The following is a 23,014-nucleotide window of genomic DNA, read 5'->3' as shown; positions in this document are numbered from 1 at the left end:
GCCGGGTTGAACCCGCACTGGAGTGTTAAAAAATCCGGATCCGGAATGGATTTTAATAACCCGGATGAATCCGGGTCAGGGTCCGGGTTTGGCGTAACCCGTATATCCGGAACCCGGACCCGGATACATTTTTCTTATATTATTTTTAATTATATCTTTCTACTCACAATTAAAAAAAAACCCTAATTCTATCTTTCTACTCACAATTACACGAACACAAACACAAATTACACAATAGCTGTGCCGCCTCCTGCTGTCCCGCAGGCAAAGTGCGTCAAACAACCATCAGGTTCGCGGTTTGCCACCGTCGCAAGGTCGGGTTCGCGGTTCGCCATCGTCGCAAGGTCGTGTTCGCCACTGTCAAAAGCTTTGGTTCCCCACCGTCCCAACTCATTTGGTTCACCACCGTCGCATGCTTGCAGCTCGGCAGCTCCTCTACTCATCATCATCGGCAGTCTTTTTTGAACCGTGACAGGCTTGGCAGCTCCTCTATTATGCCATTTTAGTTTGTTTAATTGTGAGCACTGGATGTGTTATTGCTTGTGAGCACTGGATGTGTTATTGCAGAGAGTTGATTAATTGTGAGCACTGGACTATTATGCCATTTTAGTTTGTTGTTCTAAATTTTCATTTGTCATAAGTTAGAATAGAATTGTAGAAATTGAGTTATTGATCCGGGTTCAAAACCCGGAATCCGGGAACCCGGATTTTTCCGGGTTGAACCTGGACCGGACCCAGATGAGAAAAACCGGGTTTTAATCCGGGTCCGGGAGAAAGAAAATGGCGTCCGGGTCCGAAACCGGGAAGGCTAAACCCGGACCCGGACTCGAATTTTGCCATCCCTAGCCATATACGCCCTTATTTTAGTTATGCAAAATACTGCTCCAAATTAAGATTTCTAATTTAGAAATGATTTCCAAGAAAAAGTTATGACTTTTAAGCAATATCATCAAAAACACTTTGGCCTAATAAAATAGTATGGTATGCGCACCTAAAGAGCTCGAAGGCATCTAAAATCGGCACGTGTTTCGCAACATAATTTTATCTACGACTTTTAGGCCTGAGCTGAACTCCCTGGATAATGATACCGGACTTGGAGCGATCAAAACCGAACACACTACAAACAACCGTTCCATCTTCTCCAGTTACATTAAAGAACACACCCATCTCAATCTCCATCCATCCATTTCCTCTGCCTTCAGATAGTTTAGGCATATTCACCAGAGGATCTAGCACAACTTTACGCCCTTCCCCATTATCACTTCCGTCAAAGTAGACACCAAAATCCACGGGTCTTGTTTCAAACCCATATCTGGTATCGATAAACTTGAACACAAGGTAAGTGAATAATTAGTTCTAATGGACAAAATTTTAGTTCCTATCCTGGCTTTGACATCAAACCAACACACAAAGTTGAGTTTAGCCACCTCGAGAAACCTGCCAATTAACGTATTGCACGTGTACTAAGCAAATGAAAGCATACTGAAAATTAAAGCCACTCTCTACTCATGTGAACAAGATTTAAACACCCAAATTAAATATTTTACCTAGACTAAAGAGATTTTATAATTTAAGGAACTGGTAGTCACGAAATTGCTGATGAAAAGTCACGAAATTGCTGATGAAACGCACTACCTTGACTCTGGTAAAGAAGTCCATTTCCAATACTTTGGTGTATCCCCCCACATCTTTTGCCACTCTCTTTCTCCAGTGAAAAGCTCTATTGGAGGATAATGACAATGTTAGCTAGAAAATCTTCGGTTAAGCATGCAATTGGATGTGACAAACATTACAAGAAGCACTTAAATATTGAACACTTGGAAAATGTTTTATAATTGGGTTTATTAATTATTAGGAACAATAACAAACTTCAAGTCGGCTATCTGATCACTTCAGGGTAACTATAAAACAAAGTACGATTAGGCAGTCACCATGTTTGCTTTGACATTTTGATAAAGTCCCTGTTTTAATATTAGTCACACACACACACACACATATTGTACATCAAGAGTACATATACAGAATCAGCCAATAAATTCAAAATACATATGTGCAAATATATTTCAACTTAAAACTTTAACATAAATTTTGAGTTATGGATCTCATACAACTTAGATATTACAATTAGATTACATCAAATTAATAACTATGAATTTGTGTTAAAAATTTTAAATTAAATATAAAGTCCAAACTTCCTGTTTATATGACATAATTTCATTAGGTAGCTTACACATACGACAGACAAGCAACGCAAAGATTGAGTCACCCTTCCTTTATAAATTCCTAAAGTGGGGCAGATTATTGACTATAAAGAAAAGTCCTCTATATGCTGCAAAGCTAGATGAGTCGAGTTTGACTTACCATAGCACCATTGTTGATGATGATAGGATTGTGACAAAGATGAAGATAAAAATCCTTCTTAGAGTTTGTGCCAGGTATTGTCTAATGGAAACATGCAAGGAAAACGTGGAATTTAATCAGGTTAGTTATACAGGACATTCAAAGGTAGTGTCTATTCTTACAGCCGAATACAGTAAAGAGGTGGCAATAAAATATTGCCAACCAATTTGGAGATTATTTTATTAAACTTAATCAATTTTAACAAATAAACTATTATTTTAAAGCAACAATTTTGATAAAACAAAATAAATTATGTTTTAAAGCCAACAAAATTGACATTTTGGGCTTGGCTTGCCCTATAAAATAGGGGAGTTGAAAGCATGGAGAGATGATGAATTAAAAGAGTTTTTTTTTTAGAATTTTAAGAGAGTATTTTGAGAATTTGAGACTTTGGATGCGTGGGGGTGTTGAGTTGTGAAATAAAATAATCAAAACTTGTAACTCTACATAACTAGTAAAATATTTTCTCTCATCTTCTCCCATTGACTTAGGCTAAAAGCTAAACTACGTAAATTCTTATGTCTCATGTGTTATATTTGTTTCTCAATTTCAATTTAGTCATGTATCAACTTCACTCACCAATTCACTAACAATTGATAATAGAGCCATTGATTGTAATTATTCGAATTAGAGATACTATTAAGATATATTGAGCCACACGTCACAAGAATGGGGCCCTTCTCGATTGTAATAGAGTTGGATTTGAATGGAAATTCAGACTAATTAGTCTACAATCCACCTTATTCTTTTGTGTAGTTTGAAGAGTAAGGTTCAAAAGCGTATTCCGGCATTGACATGGTTCAAATAAGCTCTTATTGCAACTTTGACTTTGGCTTGAGTAGTCACAAGTGCTAGTATGTGTAAAATTTCACAACAAGAAAATTCTAAGGAAAGACTGGTAGGATCGCAATGATCAAACTTAAACCTAGACTCTTCAGACTTTTATCACCTCAGTGATAGAACATTCCTAAGCATGTACAAAACCATACAGTTACTCCACTCACACCTTCAGCCACTCCTGTTGTGAATAGTTTCTTATACGTGAATAGTATCATATGTGTGAATAGTATCTCTACTCCGAATAATTGCGATCAATAGCTTTGATATCAATTGTTAGTGGATTGGTGAGTAAAGCAATTACATGAGTAAAATGAAACTGAGAAATAAATAAAACACAAGAGACAAAAGAATTTACGTGATCCGACTTTTAGCTTATGTTGATGGGAGAAGATGAGAGGAAATATTTTACTAGTTGTGTAAGTTATAAGTATTGCAATATTTTACCTAAACTCTCAAATTACTAAATTAAGAGCTTAAAGTTCTAAAAATACTCTCTTAAAGTTCTCAAAATACTCACTTAGTTCATGATCTCTCCATGCTCTCAACACCCTTATTTATAGGGCAAGCCAATCCTAAAATGTCAATTTTGGTTAGTTTTAAAAAATAATTTATTTTGTCTTATCAAATTGGTGGGCTTTAAAATAATAACTTATTTGTTAAAATTGATTTATTTTAATAAAATAATTCACTTTAAACTAACATGTTTTCTTTTATTTTTTTATGTAATTTTTTTAGGCAGGTAAATTGATTATGCGATATGCTCACCTACGACTACAATTCTCACATAATCAAAAGGGGTAATGTTACTACTTAAAAATCAATATTAGGCCCAATGACCATATTCGCCCATTAGGCTTGGGCATGGAATATGTTACATGCTTCTTAGAGTTCGCACAGGGTATTGCCTAATGAAAACATGTGAGGAAAACGTGAAGTTTAGTCCAGCTAGCTGTTCAAGAAATTCAGTGGTAGTGTCTATTTTTACAGCCTAAACACAGTAAAGTGATGGTAATAAAATATTGCCAATCAATTTTGACAAAGCAAATCATTTGATTAAAATAAAACAATTTGAACAAATAAATTATTATTTTAAAGCTCACCAATTTTGATAAAATAAAATAAATTATTTTTAAAGCCAACCAAAATTGACATTTGGGCTTGGCTTGTCCTATAAATAAGGGAGTTGAGAGCATGGAGAGATTATGAATTAAGAGAGTACGTTGAGAACTTTAAGAAAGAAATTTAAGAACTTAACAATAATTTGAGAATTCTGGAGTATTGGGGTGTTAGATAAAATATTGCAATACTTGTAACTCTACCCAACTAGTAAAATATTTCCTCCCATCTTCTTTCGTGGACATAGGCTAAAAGCCTAATCACGAACATTCTTTTGTCTCATGTGTTGTATATATTTTTCAAATTCATTTTAGTTGTATATCTACTTCACTCATTAATTCATTAGCAGCGATATAAGAGCCATTGATCGTAATTATTCGGTATAGAGATACTGTGTAGAGTATTTGATAACACAAGAATTATTGATTGAATAATTGCAATCAATAACTCTGATATAATTGTTAGTGAATTGATGGGTGAAATAGATACACTAAAATGAAATTGCTAAATAAATATTTGGTTCGACTTTCAGCCTACATTCATGAAAAAAGGTGAGAGGAAATATTTTAGTAGTTTTGTGGAGTTATAAGTATTGTAATATTTTATCTCACAACCCAACACCCTGATACACCCAAACTCTCAAATTACTAAATTAAGAACTCTAAGTTCTCAAAATACTTTCTTCAAGTTCTCAAAATACTTTCTTAATTCATGATCTCGCCATGCTTTCAACTCCCATATTTATAGGGCAAGCCAAGCCCAAGATGTCAATTTTGGTTGGCTTTAAAAAATGATTTATTTTGTTAATTTTATCAAAATTGACGGGCTTTAAAATAATACTTTATTTATTAAAATTAATTAATTTTAATAAAATGATTTTGCTTTGTCAAAATTGGTTGTCAATATTTTATTGCCACCACTTTACTGTATTTAGGCTGTAAGAATAAACATTGTCGTTGAATATCCTAAATAGCCAGCCTGACTAAATTCCATGTTTTCCTGGCATGTTTCCATTAGGTAATGCCCGGTACGAGCTCTAAGAAGCATGTAACACATCCCATGCATGATTGGCTGAATTGGGTCATTGGACCTAATATCGATTTTTAAGTAGTAATAGTTTATTAGTAATAGTGCATGCCATTAGGATTTACTAGTAATAATCAATCATCTAAGTGAATTTAGATTAGATGAATCAAAGATCAAGAGAAAGTCTTGATTCGGCACTGATATATACCACTTCATGAAACCTACAAATGTATCAGGATAATATGCAAAGATCAACATAAATTATAGCTTTTGTTATATAATTACAAGAAAATATTCTCTCATAATCTCAGCTCTTCTAAATTTTTAAATATGTGTGCCACATGATTGTTTAGTAATAGTGTACGCCGTTAGGATTTAACTATTGATCATCACTCATCTAAATGAATTTCGCTTAGAAGAATAACAAATCCTGCGGAAATCCTAAGAGGGCCTTAGTCAGCACAAATGGTGATTCCTTGTCATGTGCAAGTCATTTATGAGATATTTGAATGGGCAACAAGTCATCCATGGTGTTTAAATTTAGTCATTTCATTAGAAGATTGAATAGCTGAAGCAAAAGTAGAGCTATTATCGGCACTTACTATGCCCAAATTAGGGGAAAAAGAAATTCCATCACAGATTAAGAATCAAAATCAACTATAGACCAGCCAATCCAAATTTTGCTTGAAACAAAAAAGATTATTAATTTCACCAATTTCTAATTTGGACCAATGACTAGAGTTCCATATTCTAGTTTAATCAGCAGATCAATAATGCACTAAAATTTATTGCTTAATTAATCTTATAACATATGCTTTGCGTATAAATTTGATATAAACTTAACAAAAAAAAAAAAAAAAACTAAGTCAAGTGATTGATAGGGTTGTGACAAAGATGAAAATAAAGATCTTTCTTAGACAAAGAAGTGATCAAAGATGAATCAGGGACCAAATTAGAAATGATCTGCTTGCAATCAGATGGCAGAAAATTCTCCCACATGGAATCTGAATCCGCAACTGATTTGGAAATGGGACATACCACTAATAATCTGCAGGCATCTTGAGGAGTTGCGAGAGAAATGATGTGGGAAATGCACTCTGCAGGCAGCTAATCAAAAACAGTAATGTCCACTTTACTTTCTCTATTCATTCTTCCTTAATTTGCAACTCACAAATGCCTTAGAGAGTAAGACTTCTTTATTAAGCTATACATGCGAGTCAAGTCAAATTATGTCCTGTTTGGTGTTGAGATAAGATGGTTATAGCTTAAAAGCTATAATCCCAAGGGATAATTTGATAATATTGCAGCTTTTAAAATAATTGTTGTTAGCTAAGTTGTAGGCATAATCAATTGTGAAAAGAATTAATTAAATATTTGATAAAAATTACTTTTCATTCTATAATGCCGTAACTAAATTTACAGCATTGATGCCGTAATGGATGTGGACTGTTAGATTTGAATAAAAAATCTCTACTATTAATTCTAAATAAATAGGTAACATGTTACCTAAGTAGCAGATAATTAGTCTTTTTTGTTCAAGTTCCAGGTTACATTTACCAATTTTATGTGTGATTTACAAGTTTTATGAAACTTTTACAAGTTAATGTTGATTTACAAGTTTTATGCAACATTTACAAGTTTTTGTTTTATTTACAAGTTCTTCTTACAATTTACAACTCTAACATTAATTTACCTATTTTTCTATTAATTTATTAGTTTTATTTGTGGTTTACATATTTTATGTTTTATTTTACACTTAATGTGAATTTACTAGTTCTATGTCATTTTTCTAAGTTTTTGTTTTATTTACAAATTCTTCGTACAAATTACAACTCCAGCATTAATTTACTCATTTTTCATCAATTTACTAGTTTTATGTGTGATTTACACATTTTTTGTTTTATTTCACAATTAATGTCAATTTACTAGTTCTATGTCATTTTTATAATTTTTTGTTTTGTCTACAAGTTCTTCCTGCAAATTACAATTCCAACATTAATTTAACATTTTTTTCATTAATTTACTAGTTTTATGTTTGGTTTACATATTTTTGTTTTATTTCACACTTAATGTGAATTAACTAGTTCTATGTCATTTTTCTAAGTTTTTGTTTTGTTTACAAGTTCTTCGTACAAATTACAACTCTAACATTAATTTACTTATTTTCCCATCAATTTACTAGTTTTATGTGTGATTTACACATTTTTTGTTTTATTTCACAATTAATGTCAATTTATTAGTTCTATGTCATTTTTGTAAGTTTTTGTTTTGTTTACAAGTTCTTCGTGCAAATTACAATTCCAACATTAATTTACAATTTTTTTCATTAATTTACTAGTTTTATGTGTGATTTACATATTTTTTGTTTTATTTCACACTTAATGTGAATTTACAAGTTCTATGTCATTTTTCTAAGTTTTTGTCTTGTTTACAAGTTTTTCTTACAATTTACAACTCGAACATTAATTTACCATTTTTTCCATAAATTTACTAGTTTTATGTGTGGTTTACAAACTTTTTGTTTTATTTCATACTTAATGTGAATTTACTAATTCTATGTCATTTTTCTAAGTTTTTGTTTTGTTTATAAGTTTTTCGTACAAATTACAACTCCAACATTAATTTACTCATTTTTCCATCAATTTACTAGTTTTATGTGTGATTTACACATTTTTTATTTTATTTCACAATTAATGTCAATTTACTAGTTTTATGTCATTTTTATAAGTTTTTGTTTTGTTTACAAGTTCTTCATGCAAATTACAATTCCAACATTAATTTACTAGTTTTATGTGTGGTTTACATATTTTTTGTTTTATTTCACACTTAATGTGAATTTACAAGTTCTATGTCATTTTTCTAAGTTTTTGTCTTGTTTACAAGTTCTTCTTACAATTTACAACTCGAACATTAATTTACCATTTTTTCCATTAATGTATTAGTTTTATGTGTGATTTACATATTTTATGTTTTATTTCACACTTAATGTGAATTTACTAGTTCGATGTCATTTTTCTAAGTTTTTGTTTTGTTTACAAGTTCTTCGTGCAAATTACAATTCCAATATTAATTTAACATTTTTTTCATTAATTTACTAGTTTTATGTGTGGTTTACATAGTTTTTGTTTTATTTCACACTTAATGTGAATTAACTAGTTCTATGTCATTTTTCTAAGTTTTTGTTTTGTTTACAAGTTCTTCGTACAAATTACAACTCCAACATTAATTTACTACATTTTCTATCAATTTACTAGTTTTTTTTATTTTTAATTTTTTTTAATTTTGTAGACCAATTTACCACTGTAACGCTAATTTACCCGTTTTACCTTCAATGTATGAGTCATACGTGTGGTTTAGAAATTTTTTGTCTTATTTCACATTTATTTGGAATTTAGGTTATTTAGTTTAAGTCAATTGCCTCAACTTAAATCCAACGTGAAAATGGTTAAAGAGTTGGATTATTGGCATTTTATGATTTAGATAGAATGATAGAAGGGTGGGCATGAGTTAGGTTTGATAGGGTTAGTGAAATTCTAACATGGTCTACTTTTTAATGAGCTGAGATAAAATTCATCCCACTTAACTAAATAAACTTGTTTAACCCAATTCTACCCAAACTTTATATCGTCTGGTTAAGTTGATTAGGTTGAAGGTCAAATCAAAATTTTAAATTGAACAATGAAAATGATATGAAACTTATTAAAATCAAATATAAATCTTTTATAACATAAAATTTTCATTCACTATCTAGTGTACGTAAAGAAAATTAATAAATTAACTATCTTTAAATTAAGAAAATTTCCACAAAAGCATAGACTTTATTTCTCCTGCATCTCCTTTTCCAATTCCAAATTAAGACTTTTTAGATCTGCAGTTCTGCGCATTAGCACAAGAATTTCATTGATAACGTTAAGAATGAAATGCATATGCTAGCATAAAGATGAAGATGGAGACAAAGGCAAAATTAATTATATTAGATGTTTAAAGTCAAGTTTAAAGAATAATATAAATCTCGATTCCTTAATCAAATGTACAATAAATATTAACTAATTCACTAGCACTCATCTCAAACAAAAATAAACTAATAAAAAAATCATTAATTTTCAGCACCAAAACGAAGTATCAAGACAAACAAGAAACAACCCAGCCACCTACATACCCAAAACCCCAAAAATCCAAAACTTATACACCAAGAAGCCCAAAAAAAAGCCGTATAATTCTGGTTCAATGTTTGAACATAGATTCTTTTCATGATAATAAAATCATTTATATTTATTTTTATAATAAAAAATTACAAAAAGATAAAAAAAGAAAATTAGCAACTGCAGTACGTATACAAAAATAAAATGAAAGTGATATATAATTATGTGCCGTTAAGTATTCACTAAAAAAATAAAAAAATAAAAATTAAAACCAACTTACTTTTATATTAATCTTACAAAATAATAAATTTACTTATAAGAGAGTGTGATTTTGGTTTTGGAATTGTAGTCTAGAGCAGCAGATGCAAGAATGAAATAGCCTCTTGTATTAAAAGATTAAAAATAATAAAAAATTAGATAAGCCATTTAAGTCGTTATAATTTTACAATTGAGAATTAACACATTATCATTTTCCTTCTTCTTCTTCTTCTTCTTATTATTATAGATTTGGTTGGGTTAGACTGGTTAATTATAATTTATCCAATCCAAACTAATTATTAATTAGGTTTGAAAAAAACAGACCCAATTAAACCACAATAATCTGCTCATGGTGCATTTACCAATTAGTAATTGTAATGGGCTACAATCAGAATCAAGAATGAGAATAAGAATAAGTTATTTATTTGAGCTGGAGAAATTGAAGTCGGAATGAGTTCATTTCCATCGATGTGTTTAATTTGTCTTGAAATCGGAATGAATTATCATAATTTCTTAAATGCCCTTTGTTGATTATTGTCAATTGGTGGTAATAATAATCATAATAATAATAATAATCATCATCATCATAATATTTATTAAAATAGTATTATAATTATGATTACTAATTCATTATTGATATTATTTATTAATTTCATGATTTTGTTTTATGATTATTATTTATGAAAATATTATTGTAATCAAACTTTATAATAATTATTATAATAATAAGTTATTATTATTAATATTTTTATTATATTATTATTTTGTAAAAATATTATTATATTTATAATTTTATTGTTATTATTATCAGTATGAAATTATTTCATTATTATTTATTATAATATTATTATAATTCATTATAATTTATTAATCTTTTATTATTATAATTTATTTATTTAATATTACCTAATTAAAATTTATAATAATTAATTAAAATATTTCTATAGTTATTATTTATTAAAAAAAATTAAATATTATAACAATTATGGCACCATCAACAGCAAAAAAGTTAAAAAAAAACTTTTTTTTATACTATCTATTTTTTCCCCTTTTTTGAAAATAAAAGGCGGAAAAAAATACATTTCCCATTGAGTTTCAACGTCACTGTAGAAGAAAAAAAAATCAAAACAAAAAGCACCGCCCTGTCCGCCCTTAATGTTCATTCCCAAATGTGAATTTCTGTCTCAAATCTCCTAAATTTTAAGCCAAGATTCACCAAATTCGAACCCGAATCCCCTGGCACGTGAACCGTGAAACCGTCGATCACAATCCAAATAGTTGGGAATGCAGATTGTCAAAGAGATGAGATGCAGATTGTCGTTCAGATTCTGGTGATGGTAAGGCTGTGGAAGAAACCAAGAAGAGCACCAAAAGCATCCGCTAGTTTTAACCCTAAAACTGTCTTCCAACTCCAAAACTTTGCAGATCGGTTTGGCGCGCATCGCGCAAGGTATGCAATCTGGAAAATCATTTTAGATCTGGTAAGATCTGGTCCTAATATTTGCAAGCAAGTAGCTGAGGGTTTCTGCCATTTTTTTCTGCCCCCTTACTTTTCTCACTCTTTCGCTTCTAGTAAGGCTCGGAGATACTGATCATGTGGCTTCTAAGCTGGATGAAAGGGGATTTTAGTGGCAAGCTTGTGATTGAGCAAAATACCTGTTATAAGATGCAGTGAGGGACTACCTTGTGGTGCCAGGGTCCGTCGTCCAGGCTTGATGAGGAGACTGGTAAGTTGTCATTGTCGTTGAGGTTTTATATTTTCTTAAAAGTTTATATCTGATTAATGATTGATCTTAGCAAAGGACTTGCAACTGCTGGGCTGAGTGATTTTTGGGTGATTGTATTTGTGAAAAGAATGAATATTGGTGAGAGTTATGCCAGATATTGATGTTGTTGTTTAAGATAAACTAAGGGGTGTAACTAATCTGCTGGTCAGTTCAATTGCTTTTGGCAATTATTATGTTTTCGTAGTATTATAAGATAAGATGGGGTGGAGCTTTATAATCAATGCCATGCTTCTCTTTTATGTGCTTTTGGACAGACACTTCCTTTACTATTAGTAAAAATGGTTGCAGTGTATCTTAAATGATTCTACAGCTGTGCAGATCATCTTTAACTGATTAAGATCGATCTCTAAGCTTAATTTATTTTGTTACAGAGGAGCTTAGGTGATAGAGACAGATCTTTAAGCTTAATAAATGTTGGTTTTAGCACCCATGCAAAGTCACATCTTTAACCATTGAACCTTCCGTGTAACTCAACTTTCTCGGCTAATTTTTTGAATGAGGACAGTCACAGCATATACTGTTCTACAACTGCCCTATTTGAGCTTTTAACGCTATCACAACCTCATTAATAGCTTTTGGTAACACAATATTCAAAGTCCTTTTATAAAAAACTCTTGCTTCAACCCAACCTCATTTGTTTACTCACTGCCATGAAAGTGTTTCTATCCAATCAGGTTGTTGCTTGTTCTGCTATTAACTTGAAATTTGCTGCTGGTGCTGCATACAATTATTCAGATTTTGTCACCAGTGAAGATATACCTCTTGATGAGGACTATTTTGAAACATTTCCCTAATTTAATTCTATCCTAAAAAATTAAAAAAAATGACAATCAGTTATTGCTTGTAACACGTCCCAAATTTAATGGAAATTAATTATCGCACCTACACTCACCACTTTTTTCCTTGTTCCCGTAATGTTTTTGCTTCTTGCTTGCTGCAGTCAATTATAAATATTTTGAAAAAAATATATATAACCAGTGCATGTTAACATTATTGTGATTGGCTTTACTAAATATTCATAAATTTACCAACAGTCAAAAATATAATATTTAATGTAAGTCTTACTCAATGAAAGGCCGATTTCTTTAAAATTTCATTTTCTTGGCTCACATTATCATTCTCCTTGAAATCATTCTTGTTACCCTCATCTACATTTTCAGCCATTTTCGAGTTTACAAAAACCTGTACATGAAGATTTAGGCACAAAAAGAAATGTCAAATATCACAAGTTTTGGATCCTATAAACCAACAGAACATTTAACCCAAAAACAGCAATAAATTTATCCAAAAATAGCAAAAAATTTAACCTAAAAACAGCAGTAAATTTATCCAAAAACAGCAGATAATTTAACTAAAAAACAGTAGCCAATTTATCCAGAAACAGCAGAAACTTTAACATAATAACAGTAGCAAATGAAGCCCAAAACACTAGAACAATTAACCAAAAATGGCAGCCAATCATCCCAAATACAGCAGTAAATTTATCCAAAAATAGCAGTATATTTACCCAGAAATAGCAAAATATTTAACCTAAAAACAGCACCAAATGAAGCCCAAAACACCACAAATACTTCCCTGGAAACAGCAGAAAATATAACCCAAAAATAGCAGTAAATTTATCTAAAAACAACAAAAAAAACTGAAATACAGCAGCCAATTTACCTAGAAACAGTAGAAAATTTAAGCTAAAAACAGCAGCAAATGAAGCCCAAAACACCATAAAAATTTAACCAAAAACAGCAGCAAATCATCCCAAATACAGCAGAAAATTTATCCAAAAACAGCAAAAAATTTAACAAAAAAATAGCAGTATATTTACCCAGAAACAGCAAAATATTTAGCCTAGAACCAGCAGCAAATGAAGCCCAAAACACCAGAAAAAATTAACTGGAAATAACAAAAAATATAACCCAAAAACAGCAGTAAATTTATCTAAAAATAGCAGAAAAATAAACTGAAAAACAGCAGCCAATTTACCCAGAAATAGCAGAAAATTTAACCTAAAAACAGCAGCAAATCATCCCAAATACAGCAGAAAATTTGGCCATAAACAAAAGCATATCAAACCCAAAATTTTTGCTTTCATGGTAAAATGAGTTAAAAAAGCTGATATAATGAACCTTGCGGTCAAATGTCAGATCTGGCTTCTTCGAATGAACTAAAGGCCAACAATGAAAATTTCACATAAAAGCAACCAGAATACCAGCAAAATAGCTTAAATTAAAAGTTTTCTGACTTGTTCAGGAGAGACATCAATAATTTCCAAAACTTTTTGCTGGACCTCACCTTTATAAATTATCAAAACTTCTGCCACCAATCTGACAACATCACAGAAAAACAAGCAACACCACATTTAATTAAGTTTTAAAAAAGCTTCAAGATTTGCAGATTCCGGGATATAATAAGAAACCAATCATAGAACATGTCATAAGCAAGGGCTCAAGCAGAGGAAAGATCTTAAATGCCTCAATGTGATGATAATCATCATGAAACAATATCAACAGATGTGATCTAGGGACACATCTCATATAAAAACCTTCAAACAATATTAATATAAGCGATAGATCATATAAAATAAATAACTTCATAACAAAAGAGTTTACATTAGGGGTTAGAAAAAAAAAAGGTACTGAGGCTAAAGCCTGACCTCTGGTTACCGCACTTTCATTTGTGTGTTAAGTCTCCCAAATTCTTTAGTCATGGCGTAATAGATTCTCTTATATATATAATGAATAATGCTGTTAACAGAAGCCCCTGAACTTAGAATTACTTCCACTTCTTTATATTCTTAGTTCTAATAAGGCAAGAGTGAGTTTTGGTATATCTAATGGGATATAGAAAGGTATTTACCCCCATTTTATCTAGCAACTTCAAAACCTGGTAAGTCTCTCGCAAAACCTGAATTTAGATGGATGGACTTCAAATTAATCCTAATAAATTTTTAAAAAAATGGAAAGAAAAATTGAGTAACTGCGGCAAAATTATGCAAAGAAATTAAACTGGCTGAGAAGATGGAGCAACTTAAATGTGCTTGATGTAGCAAATTAAATGATTGGACTAAGATACTTGATTCCCCAAAAGTCAGTGTCTTCAAAGTGTTGAAAATTGAAAGGAAAACACAACCCTTCACTCAAAACAAAGACCTAGAATGACTAAGATAGAATTTCATACACATGAAAGAAATTACGAGGGCTAATTTGCTTTTCTAATAATCTCTTTCTTAATGATGGCATTTTGACTTGTGTGGGAATGAAGTGGGAACAATGATGATGATGGGGACAATAATGGGAAGAGGACATGATTATTGATGTTGGCTTAATTCTGCGGGCATTGAGAGTTAAAAGAAGAGAGAGAGATGATGAAAAAAATAGAAAATTCATTCTATAGTTTCTGTGCTCCTCTCTCTCTCTCTCTCTCTCTCTCTCTCTCTCTCTCTCTCTCTCTCTCTCTCTCTCATCATGCCAGAGGACGAAAACAGAGTAAAGATGCAAAATTGTGCACAGAAGGAATATTATATCAGATAATATAAAATTGAATGAGAGATCTGGAACTAAATTGCTTAGCATAACATGAAACCTTCGACTCTTCAAAGTTGGAAGCCAATGATTAACTTACCTTGCACAAGTGATCATGAACAGACCAGGACAGAGACAGCAACAACAGAGACGCAGCAGTTGGAAGGCAGAAAATTGGCTCAAGGATGGCTACAATCTACCGGCGCACTCGAACGGAAGTTTACGCAGGGGTGGGTGTGGCTTTCTCTTTTGCAATTCATTGTTTAGGGATTGAATTTTGCCTTTATATTATATTATTCTTTTAATAGGCAAACCCCCTTTCTTTAATTTTAAACCGGTTAAATTTTACTTTTAAAATAATATTTAACCGACTTGTAACCGGTTATATGTAATTTAATCAATTTCTTTTATTGAATTATAATTATTTAGAATTGTTGATTTAATTTAGCGGTCCACGTCCATTACGGCATCAATGCCGTAAATTTAATTACGGCATCATAGAATTTTCCTTAAAAATATTGTAATTTTTCAAAGCAGTTGTATTTGTTTCGTAAATTTTACTATTAAACTACAGTAAGAATATAAATAACTGAATTGGATATAAAATTAAATAACATTTATTTACATATTTATAAACATGTATATAAAATTTTTTTTAGTGTATATATATAATAATTGATAACTAGAATAAATATCTTATATTTTTAATTTTATTTTTCATTTTGTTAACTTAATAGAATTGGTAATAACAAAAGTCCTTCAAAGTTAAAGATTTTATTTCTTATTAATGAGGATAATTTTATGCTTTTATAAAATTTATGAAAATTGAAAAGTATAAAATTGATTCACAAAATCAAATTTTGAAAAGTTACTCATTTCTTACTTTTCAAAATATGCTATAAGATGGGATATTTTTACTAAAAGTGGTTTCTAAAAAATTTAGCTAGCACTAAAATTGTTTTTAGTTTTCCAAAATTACTTTTTAACCTCCCAAAAGCAATCTCCTAAGTGTTTGATAAACATTAACTGTTGCTTGAAAATTAAGTTGATTTAATCCACCACTTGTATGATGAAAAATCTATAATATCTTTATTATTTTTGTTAAAATTATTTTTAAAAGTCATATTTACTACATATTATTAACTTTTATTTTATAATTATAGATTTTTTTTTCATAACAATTATAACTTGAAAGTTATAATATCTTAATACCAAATAGACCTTTAGAAGGTTATTAAATTAGGGGTAGGACTATTAGCAATTTAGCATCCCTCCAAAACTTTTATAAAACCTCATATTTATACATGTACAGTTTTGCCCTTCATAATTTGAAAATAAACTGATCCAATCAAACCCCACACATCTTTCCTTGTAAAGAGAAAAAAAAAAAAAAGAAGACAAACAAATCACTAGTTGATATCAATCTTCGGTATATATGATATATGATATAATCAAGGATATCCTTTTTTAAATTATATATTTAATTAGTTTCCTCAGATAATTTAATTTGCTTATATATATATATATATATATATATATATATATATATATATATATATATATATATATATATATATACACACACATATATATGCAGATGGTAGATGATGCTAAGAAGGAGCCTAATATTTGAACTGTTGATGGTGAAGAAGTGGAAATTTATCATCGACGAAGTTAACAAAATGGTAGCAGAAAGCGCGTTAAAGCAACAATAACTATCAAAGTAATTTTTTCAAGCATAATTTTACAAAGGGTAAAAGCCCATTTAGTCCCTGTATTTTAAGATTAGTATCCATTTAGTCCTTATATTTTTAAAAATGCCTCGAAATATCCATGCCGTTAAAGTATTGATACCCTTACTGTTACTTTTTATTTCTTTTGGCTTATTTTTATAATATTACCCTTCAATAATAATTTTTTTGTTTGGACACTAATAAAAATAAAATAATTAAATTACCAATTTAATCCTAAAAAATAAAAATTTGCATTAATTTTTAATTATCAAAAATTGTATGCAAACTACCAAGTGCTCAAATGGTGCTTGCAAAAAAATTAAAATATTATTTTTAGGGTTAAATTAGTAATTTAATTATTTTCTTTTTATTAATGTCCAAAAAATTATTATAAAAGGGTAATATTGTAAAAGTAAGTTAAAAGAAATGAAAAGTAACGGTAGGGATATCAATACTGTAACAGCAGGGATGTTTCGAGGTATTTTTAAAAATATAAGGACTAAATAGACCATAATCTTAAAATTTAGGGACGAAATGGACTTTTACCCTTTTACAAATACACATATAATTTTTTCTTATGAAAGATAGAATTGGTGACACAAAAAGTCAATATCAAATTTAAAAATATTCTACAAAGAAAGAGAGAGATTGGGGAGTCGAGACCTTATAAGAGATAGAGAGAGAGAGAGAGAGAAAGGAGTCTGTACGAGAAACAAAGGTGTAGGTTATAAGTGGAATTAAAGTGGGTGCTTTTGAAAAAAAAAGTAAAATTTTAAAAGTTTTTAATGAGGTATCCTAAGAGGTGGGTTTTATAAGGACTTCATGGAGTTGCTAATAATCTCTTGCTCTAACCGTAAAACATTTCTTCCTGCTTTCTTTCTCCAGCACAAAGCTCTGTCAAAGAATGACAATTAATTTTAGCTTTAAAATTGAGATTATATCAAAGAAGAAGAAAGTTTTAGGCCCTATTTGGTATTTGAGGTGGTGTAGTTCTTGAACCATAGTTACTGTGAAATAAAAAAACTATGAGATAAAAACTAATAGTATATAATAAATACAACTTTGCATAATAATATTTACAAAAAGAAATGAATATATTATAGGCTTTTCATCATATAAGTGTAGGATCAAATCAGCTTAGATTTGCAGCTGTAAGAACAAATACTGTAACTTAAAAGCTATAGTTACCAAACCTCGATAACAACTTAGTTGCCACAGATAGTGATTCCTTATCATAGCGATTCGTTTATCGCATACTTCTATGGACAAGAAGTCATCATCCATTGTGTTTTAACTTACTCATTTCATAAAAAAATTGAATAGCTGGAGCAAAAGCAGAGCAATTTCTGGTGCGTACTTTGCGCTAAGTCAGGGAAAAATAAATTCCGTCACAAATTAAGAATCAAAATCAATTATGGACCAGCCAATCCAAATTTTGGCTGAAACAAAGAAGATTCTTAATTTCACCAATTTCTCATTTGGATCAATGACTAGAGTTCCATATTCTAGTTTAACCAGCAGATCAATCGCACAATAAAATTAATAGCTTAATTAATATATAACATATGCTTGGCATGTAAATTTGATTTGCACATGTAAAAAAGGAAAAAGAAAAAGAAAACCTTGTCAAGTTTGAATTACGATAGATCCACTATTGACGATGATGCGGTTGCGACAAAGATGAAAATAAAGATCCTTCTTAGACAAAGAAGTGTTGAAAGATGAATCAGAGACTGAATTGGATATGATATGCTTGTAATCAGACCGCAGAAAATTCTCCCAGTCGGAATCTGAATCCGCAACTGATTTGTTGATGAGACGTACCCACGGATAATCTGCAGGCATCACGAGGAGTTGTAAGAGAAATTATGTAGGAAACGCACCCTGGTGACAGCACAAATGTTATAACCATTTTACTTCTTGCAACTCGTAGCAAGACAAGGAGTGAGTTTAAAATATATATAGCAAAGGTAAATACACCAGACTTTTTTGTTAAGTTAATGGTAAATTTGATCGATGATCCAGGAACCTAATGTTTGCTTAGTGTCAGACAATTACTCGTGGCTTTAAAAGATAGCAATTAATTACAACTTCTTTCAAAGTGAAAAATTGTAACATTTGCTAGAGAACAGTAATCAACTGAGCACTTATTGTGATTTATTTGAGTGATTTCGTCTTCTATAGTGGAAAGTTCTGTTTATGTTGCTAATAATAATGTGAATAATGCTAGGGAGACCAACTTTTTATCCCAATTTCATGAGTATACAAAGTTTATTAAGACTGTGTCATGTTTGTCGACATATAACTCGAAGAGTTGTGCCATTTCATGATCACGAGATTTCAGGCTCTTAACATCAAACCATTTAACTAATCTTTTTACAGAGAAATTTTACAATACAATTGAGGTTTTACGAATTATGTGGAACCAACAACTATGTTATTCAAAAGGGAGTCTCAGTATCCCTTATTAAAGACTTGGAGTATATATGATTACTTTTCAAATCTTGAGAGTGTATCATTTATTAAAAACTTGAGGTTTACATGGTTATTTTTTCAAATCTTAAGAGTGTAGGTATCTGTTTCCCATAAATAAATGAAGACTTAGAATAAAATCATTCTTTAATAATAACTCTGGTCTTAAAAGTAATTTGCTTACAAAATCATCCACAACTGTAGCTAAGATCCTATGGATATAAAGGATCCACTCCGATGGCTCTTGATCATTGTCTTTTACAAAGGACAGATCCAAGTTTGTCTTGTTAAAGTCCTCTGAGCTTACCCCTGAGAGCTCTACACCAATAGTATTCTTGGGGACTTGCTGAATCCTCCTCACAGGTCACATTATTCAGTTCCGCCACGTGCCATGTCACGGCTTGCTTGATGGAGTGAGTGCTTGGCCCAAGACTACGTATTCACTGAGGCAATAAATCGAACATCCGATTCATTTTCGCAAACATTTGTCTCAGTCTAATATTCATGCATCGAATTGGATGTGCAACAAAATGGAGCTCCATCTGTCAAGTCTTGTAAATTAAATGTTGTAAAGAAATAGCAATGCTTAACTTTGTTCAAAGTCATTATTATCTTGAAGAACAAGAAAATTCAAGTTAGCTAGGAACGCCAGGTGATTCAAGGTTATTTTACAAGTCATTAATAAAAATACATGAAAGCTCAATTAATATGGATATCATCATTAACCTAATGCATTCAACAATAAAATTATGCCACCTCTCTGTTATTGCTATTCCTTCATGAATGAAAAAAAGAAGTATTTGTCGCGTTCTTGGTTGATTGACCCACCTAAATAGCTTACATGCGTCACCAAATGACTAAATGTTGCATTGTCAAAACCATAATTCAATACAGCTATCAGCCACTTTTAGGCCTCAGCTCAATCCCTTGTATAATGAGGCCGTGCTTGGTAATGAAGCCATCAAATTCAAATAGACTACACACCAACATGCCATCATCTCCATTTTCATTGAAGAACTCGCCCATCTCAATTTCCATCCACCCATCTCCCCTGTCTTGAGATAATCGAGCCATATTTCTTGAAGGATCTAGCAACAGTCTTCGCCTATGCCCGTTATCGCATCCTTCAATGTAGACCCCAGACTCTACTGGTCTTCTCTCAAATCCATACTTTGACTCTACGAACTTAAAAACAAGGTAAGATGCATAGTTGGTTCTGAGTGACAAAATTTTGGTCTCTATCATTGCTTTGACATCAAACCACCACACATACTTGAGTTCAGCCACCTCAGGAAACCTGTCAGTGCATTGACACGTGAGCAAATTACACTGGTGACAAAATCGATTGTACACTAAAAAATGCAAACGTGCAATGCCAATATATATGAACAAACCTAGACTCCGGTAGAGAAGTCAATATCCAATGGTTAGGTTCATCTCCCCATGCTATGGAAAGCCCTTTTGCCCCAACCATGTAACATTTTTTCCCACTCTCCGGCTCCAGCGCAAAGCTCTGTCAAAGTATTCATGATGTTAGCTTTTCTATAAAATCAGTTTTGGTGTATAAGTTTCTCCATTTCAATGCTTACTAAGATTGCATCTGGGTGTTAATTAATAAAAGCTTAGAACTCAAAACATCAAAGATAATATAAAATTGTGTTTGTACGGAACAAGATGAAAATTCAAGTAAAAAATTTTGATGAGTTCAAGGTATAGTTAGCATGTCGTTTTTTGGATATTACAATGAACAAGAAGTCAACCATCTTGTTTGGTTAAACGTACATCTGATGAAGCTCTTGGTGTTAATATTAATATTCATAATACTCCAAAATAAAAATTTTCTACACAAATAGCAGAATAAACTGAGGTAAAACATTAATATATAGTATATGATTTGTTTAGATAGAAGCTAAGTCAACTTTGACTTACCATAGTACCATTGTTGATGATGATGGGGTTGCGACAGAGATGAAAATAAAGATCTTTCTTCGACAGGGAAGTGATCAAAGATGAATCAGAGACAGAGTTGGAAATGATCTGCTTGTAATCAGACGGCAGAAAATTCTCCCACACGGAATCTGAATCAGCGGCTGATTTGAATACAGGAGACACCACTGATAATCTGCAAGCATCGCGAGGAGTTGTAAGAGAAATGATATTGGAAATACACTCCGCAGGCAGAGCAATTGTGATATCCATTTGACTTGCTGTCTTTTAATTTCCTGCTCTTTAAAACTCACATCACCCGATACTTCTTTGTTAAGCTTTATTTGTACAAGTTCAATGGAGAAGGTTGTGAAATTTCATCTAGCCCCCTATGCTCTATATTATTTATATTGTATTCATGAATATTATAAACTTTTTGAAATGTAAAATTTTGTTTAATCCCTTATACTCAATTTTATTTTATTGAAACCATAGAGTATGAATTCGCCCCCATAATTTTAAATTCTCAAAATAACCTTCATTTAATTAAAAAATATAATTATTTTTAAATGAATTATAATTATAATTATAATTTTATTATAATCATAAATATTTTTTTAATAGATTATTGTTATTATTAATAACAAGAATAAAAAGTATTATAAATTGTTAATAATAATAATAATAATTAATGATTATCTAACTAATAGTAAATGTATTGCTAATGCTACCTTCGACTTTAAATACTCATTATCGGATTTCAAGAGACCAATGAATGACAATTTCTGTTAAAATTTTAAGCTTGACCCAATAAAAATAATTTTGCATTTAAAAAATAGAAGCAAGAAAAATGTGTTTACATCCTCCAAGGTGTAACAACTTAGCAAAAAGCACTTAAAAATGACCGTTTAATAATGAGATGCCTACGAAACTATTATTTATCAAAGTAACAAAAAATCCTGAAAGTACTTGAAATTAAAAAGTATAGAAATATAAAAGAGTCTTCTACATAAATATAGACTCAATGTTTATTCCATTTTATTATAATCATAAATATGTTAATTATCATTAATTATTATTATTATTACTAACAATTTAATAAAAAATATTATTAATTATTGTTAATAGATTAATTAATTATAATATTTTTTATTATCGTTATTAATAATAACAATAATCTATTAAAAAAGTATTTATGATTATAATAAAATTATAATTATAATTAATTTAACAATAATTATATTTTTTAATTAAATGGAGGTTATTTTGAGAATTTAAAATTATGGGGGCGAATTCATACTCTATGGTTTCAATAAAATAAAATTGAGTATAAGGGGTTAAACGAAATTTTACATTTCAAGAAGTTTATAATATTCATGAATAAAATATAAATAATATAGAGCATAGGGGGCTAGATGAAATTTCACAGGCTGACCGTAACTTACATTCAACGTAAGTTAGGCGGACCCTTTTAAAATTATTAAATTATACAGCAGTAGTGGATGAAAGTTCCTGCTTTCTACTCGTTTGGATACTTGTTCCACAAGGGTTTGAACTTTGGACAGGTCTAATGAGTTAGGAAATTGCACCAACAGCCCGTGGAAAAAAATGCGAACTGGTCGGCAGAAGCATATAATTTTAATAATATTGTTCCCGCATAGAGATGGATGACCGGCCAGAATGAAGTAACGATTATCTATTGGCAAGAAAGAGTAATGATGATTAATGGTAAATTTGGGATTATAATTTTTTTTTGTCATCTTAATAAAAGTGGAGAGTAACCTGAGGTTTTCAAAAGT

At 30.7% G+C, this 23,014-nt stretch overlaps 1 protein-coding gene, 1 long non-coding RNA gene and 1 pseudogene across 3 annotated transcripts; all 3 read right to left on the bottom strand.

Moving 5' to 3' along the window:
- Window positions 1-1,041: 1,041 nt before the first annotated feature.
- LOC18032477 lies at window positions 1,042-18,761 on the bottom strand (annotated as a pseudogene).
- On the bottom strand, window positions 12,285-15,338 carry LOC112101554. Of its 2 annotated transcripts, XR_002907555.1 has the most exons (4): window positions 15,185-15,338; window positions 12,635-12,751; window positions 12,462-12,503; window positions 12,285-12,375 (listed from the first exon to the last, which is right to left on the bottom strand). It is a non-coding gene; the product is annotated as an uncharacterized LOC112101554 (long non-coding RNA). The 2 variants fall into 2 exon arrangements; XR_002907554.1 differs by having other exon boundaries at window positions 12,295-12,503.
- A 1,133-nt stretch (window positions 18,762-19,894) lies between the features above and the next one.
- Window positions 19,895-21,574, bottom strand: LOC18032836 (putative F-box protein PP2-B12). The gene is made up of 3 exons (XM_024184473.1): window positions 21,219-21,574; window positions 20,684-20,802; window positions 19,895-20,586 (listed from the first exon to the last, which is right to left on the bottom strand). Exons 1-3 carry the CDS (start codon window positions 21,486-21,488, stop codon window positions 20,187-20,189), a joined length of 789 nt encoding a protein of 262 aa, XP_024040241.1. The 5' UTR covers window positions 21,489-21,574; the 3' UTR covers window positions 19,895-20,186.
- Between the last annotated feature and the right edge of the window lie 1,440 nt (window positions 21,575-23,014).

Source organism: Citrus clementina, unplaced genomic scaffold (genome assembly GCF_000493195.1).
Source record: "Citrus clementina cultivar Clemenules unplaced genomic scaffold, Citrus_clementina_v1.0 scaffold_9, whole genome shotgun sequence".
Taxonomy (NCBI): Eukaryota; Viridiplantae; Streptophyta; class Magnoliopsida; order Sapindales; family Rutaceae; genus Citrus; species Citrus x clementina.
This window is presented reverse-complemented; position numbering and strand designations above follow the sequence as displayed.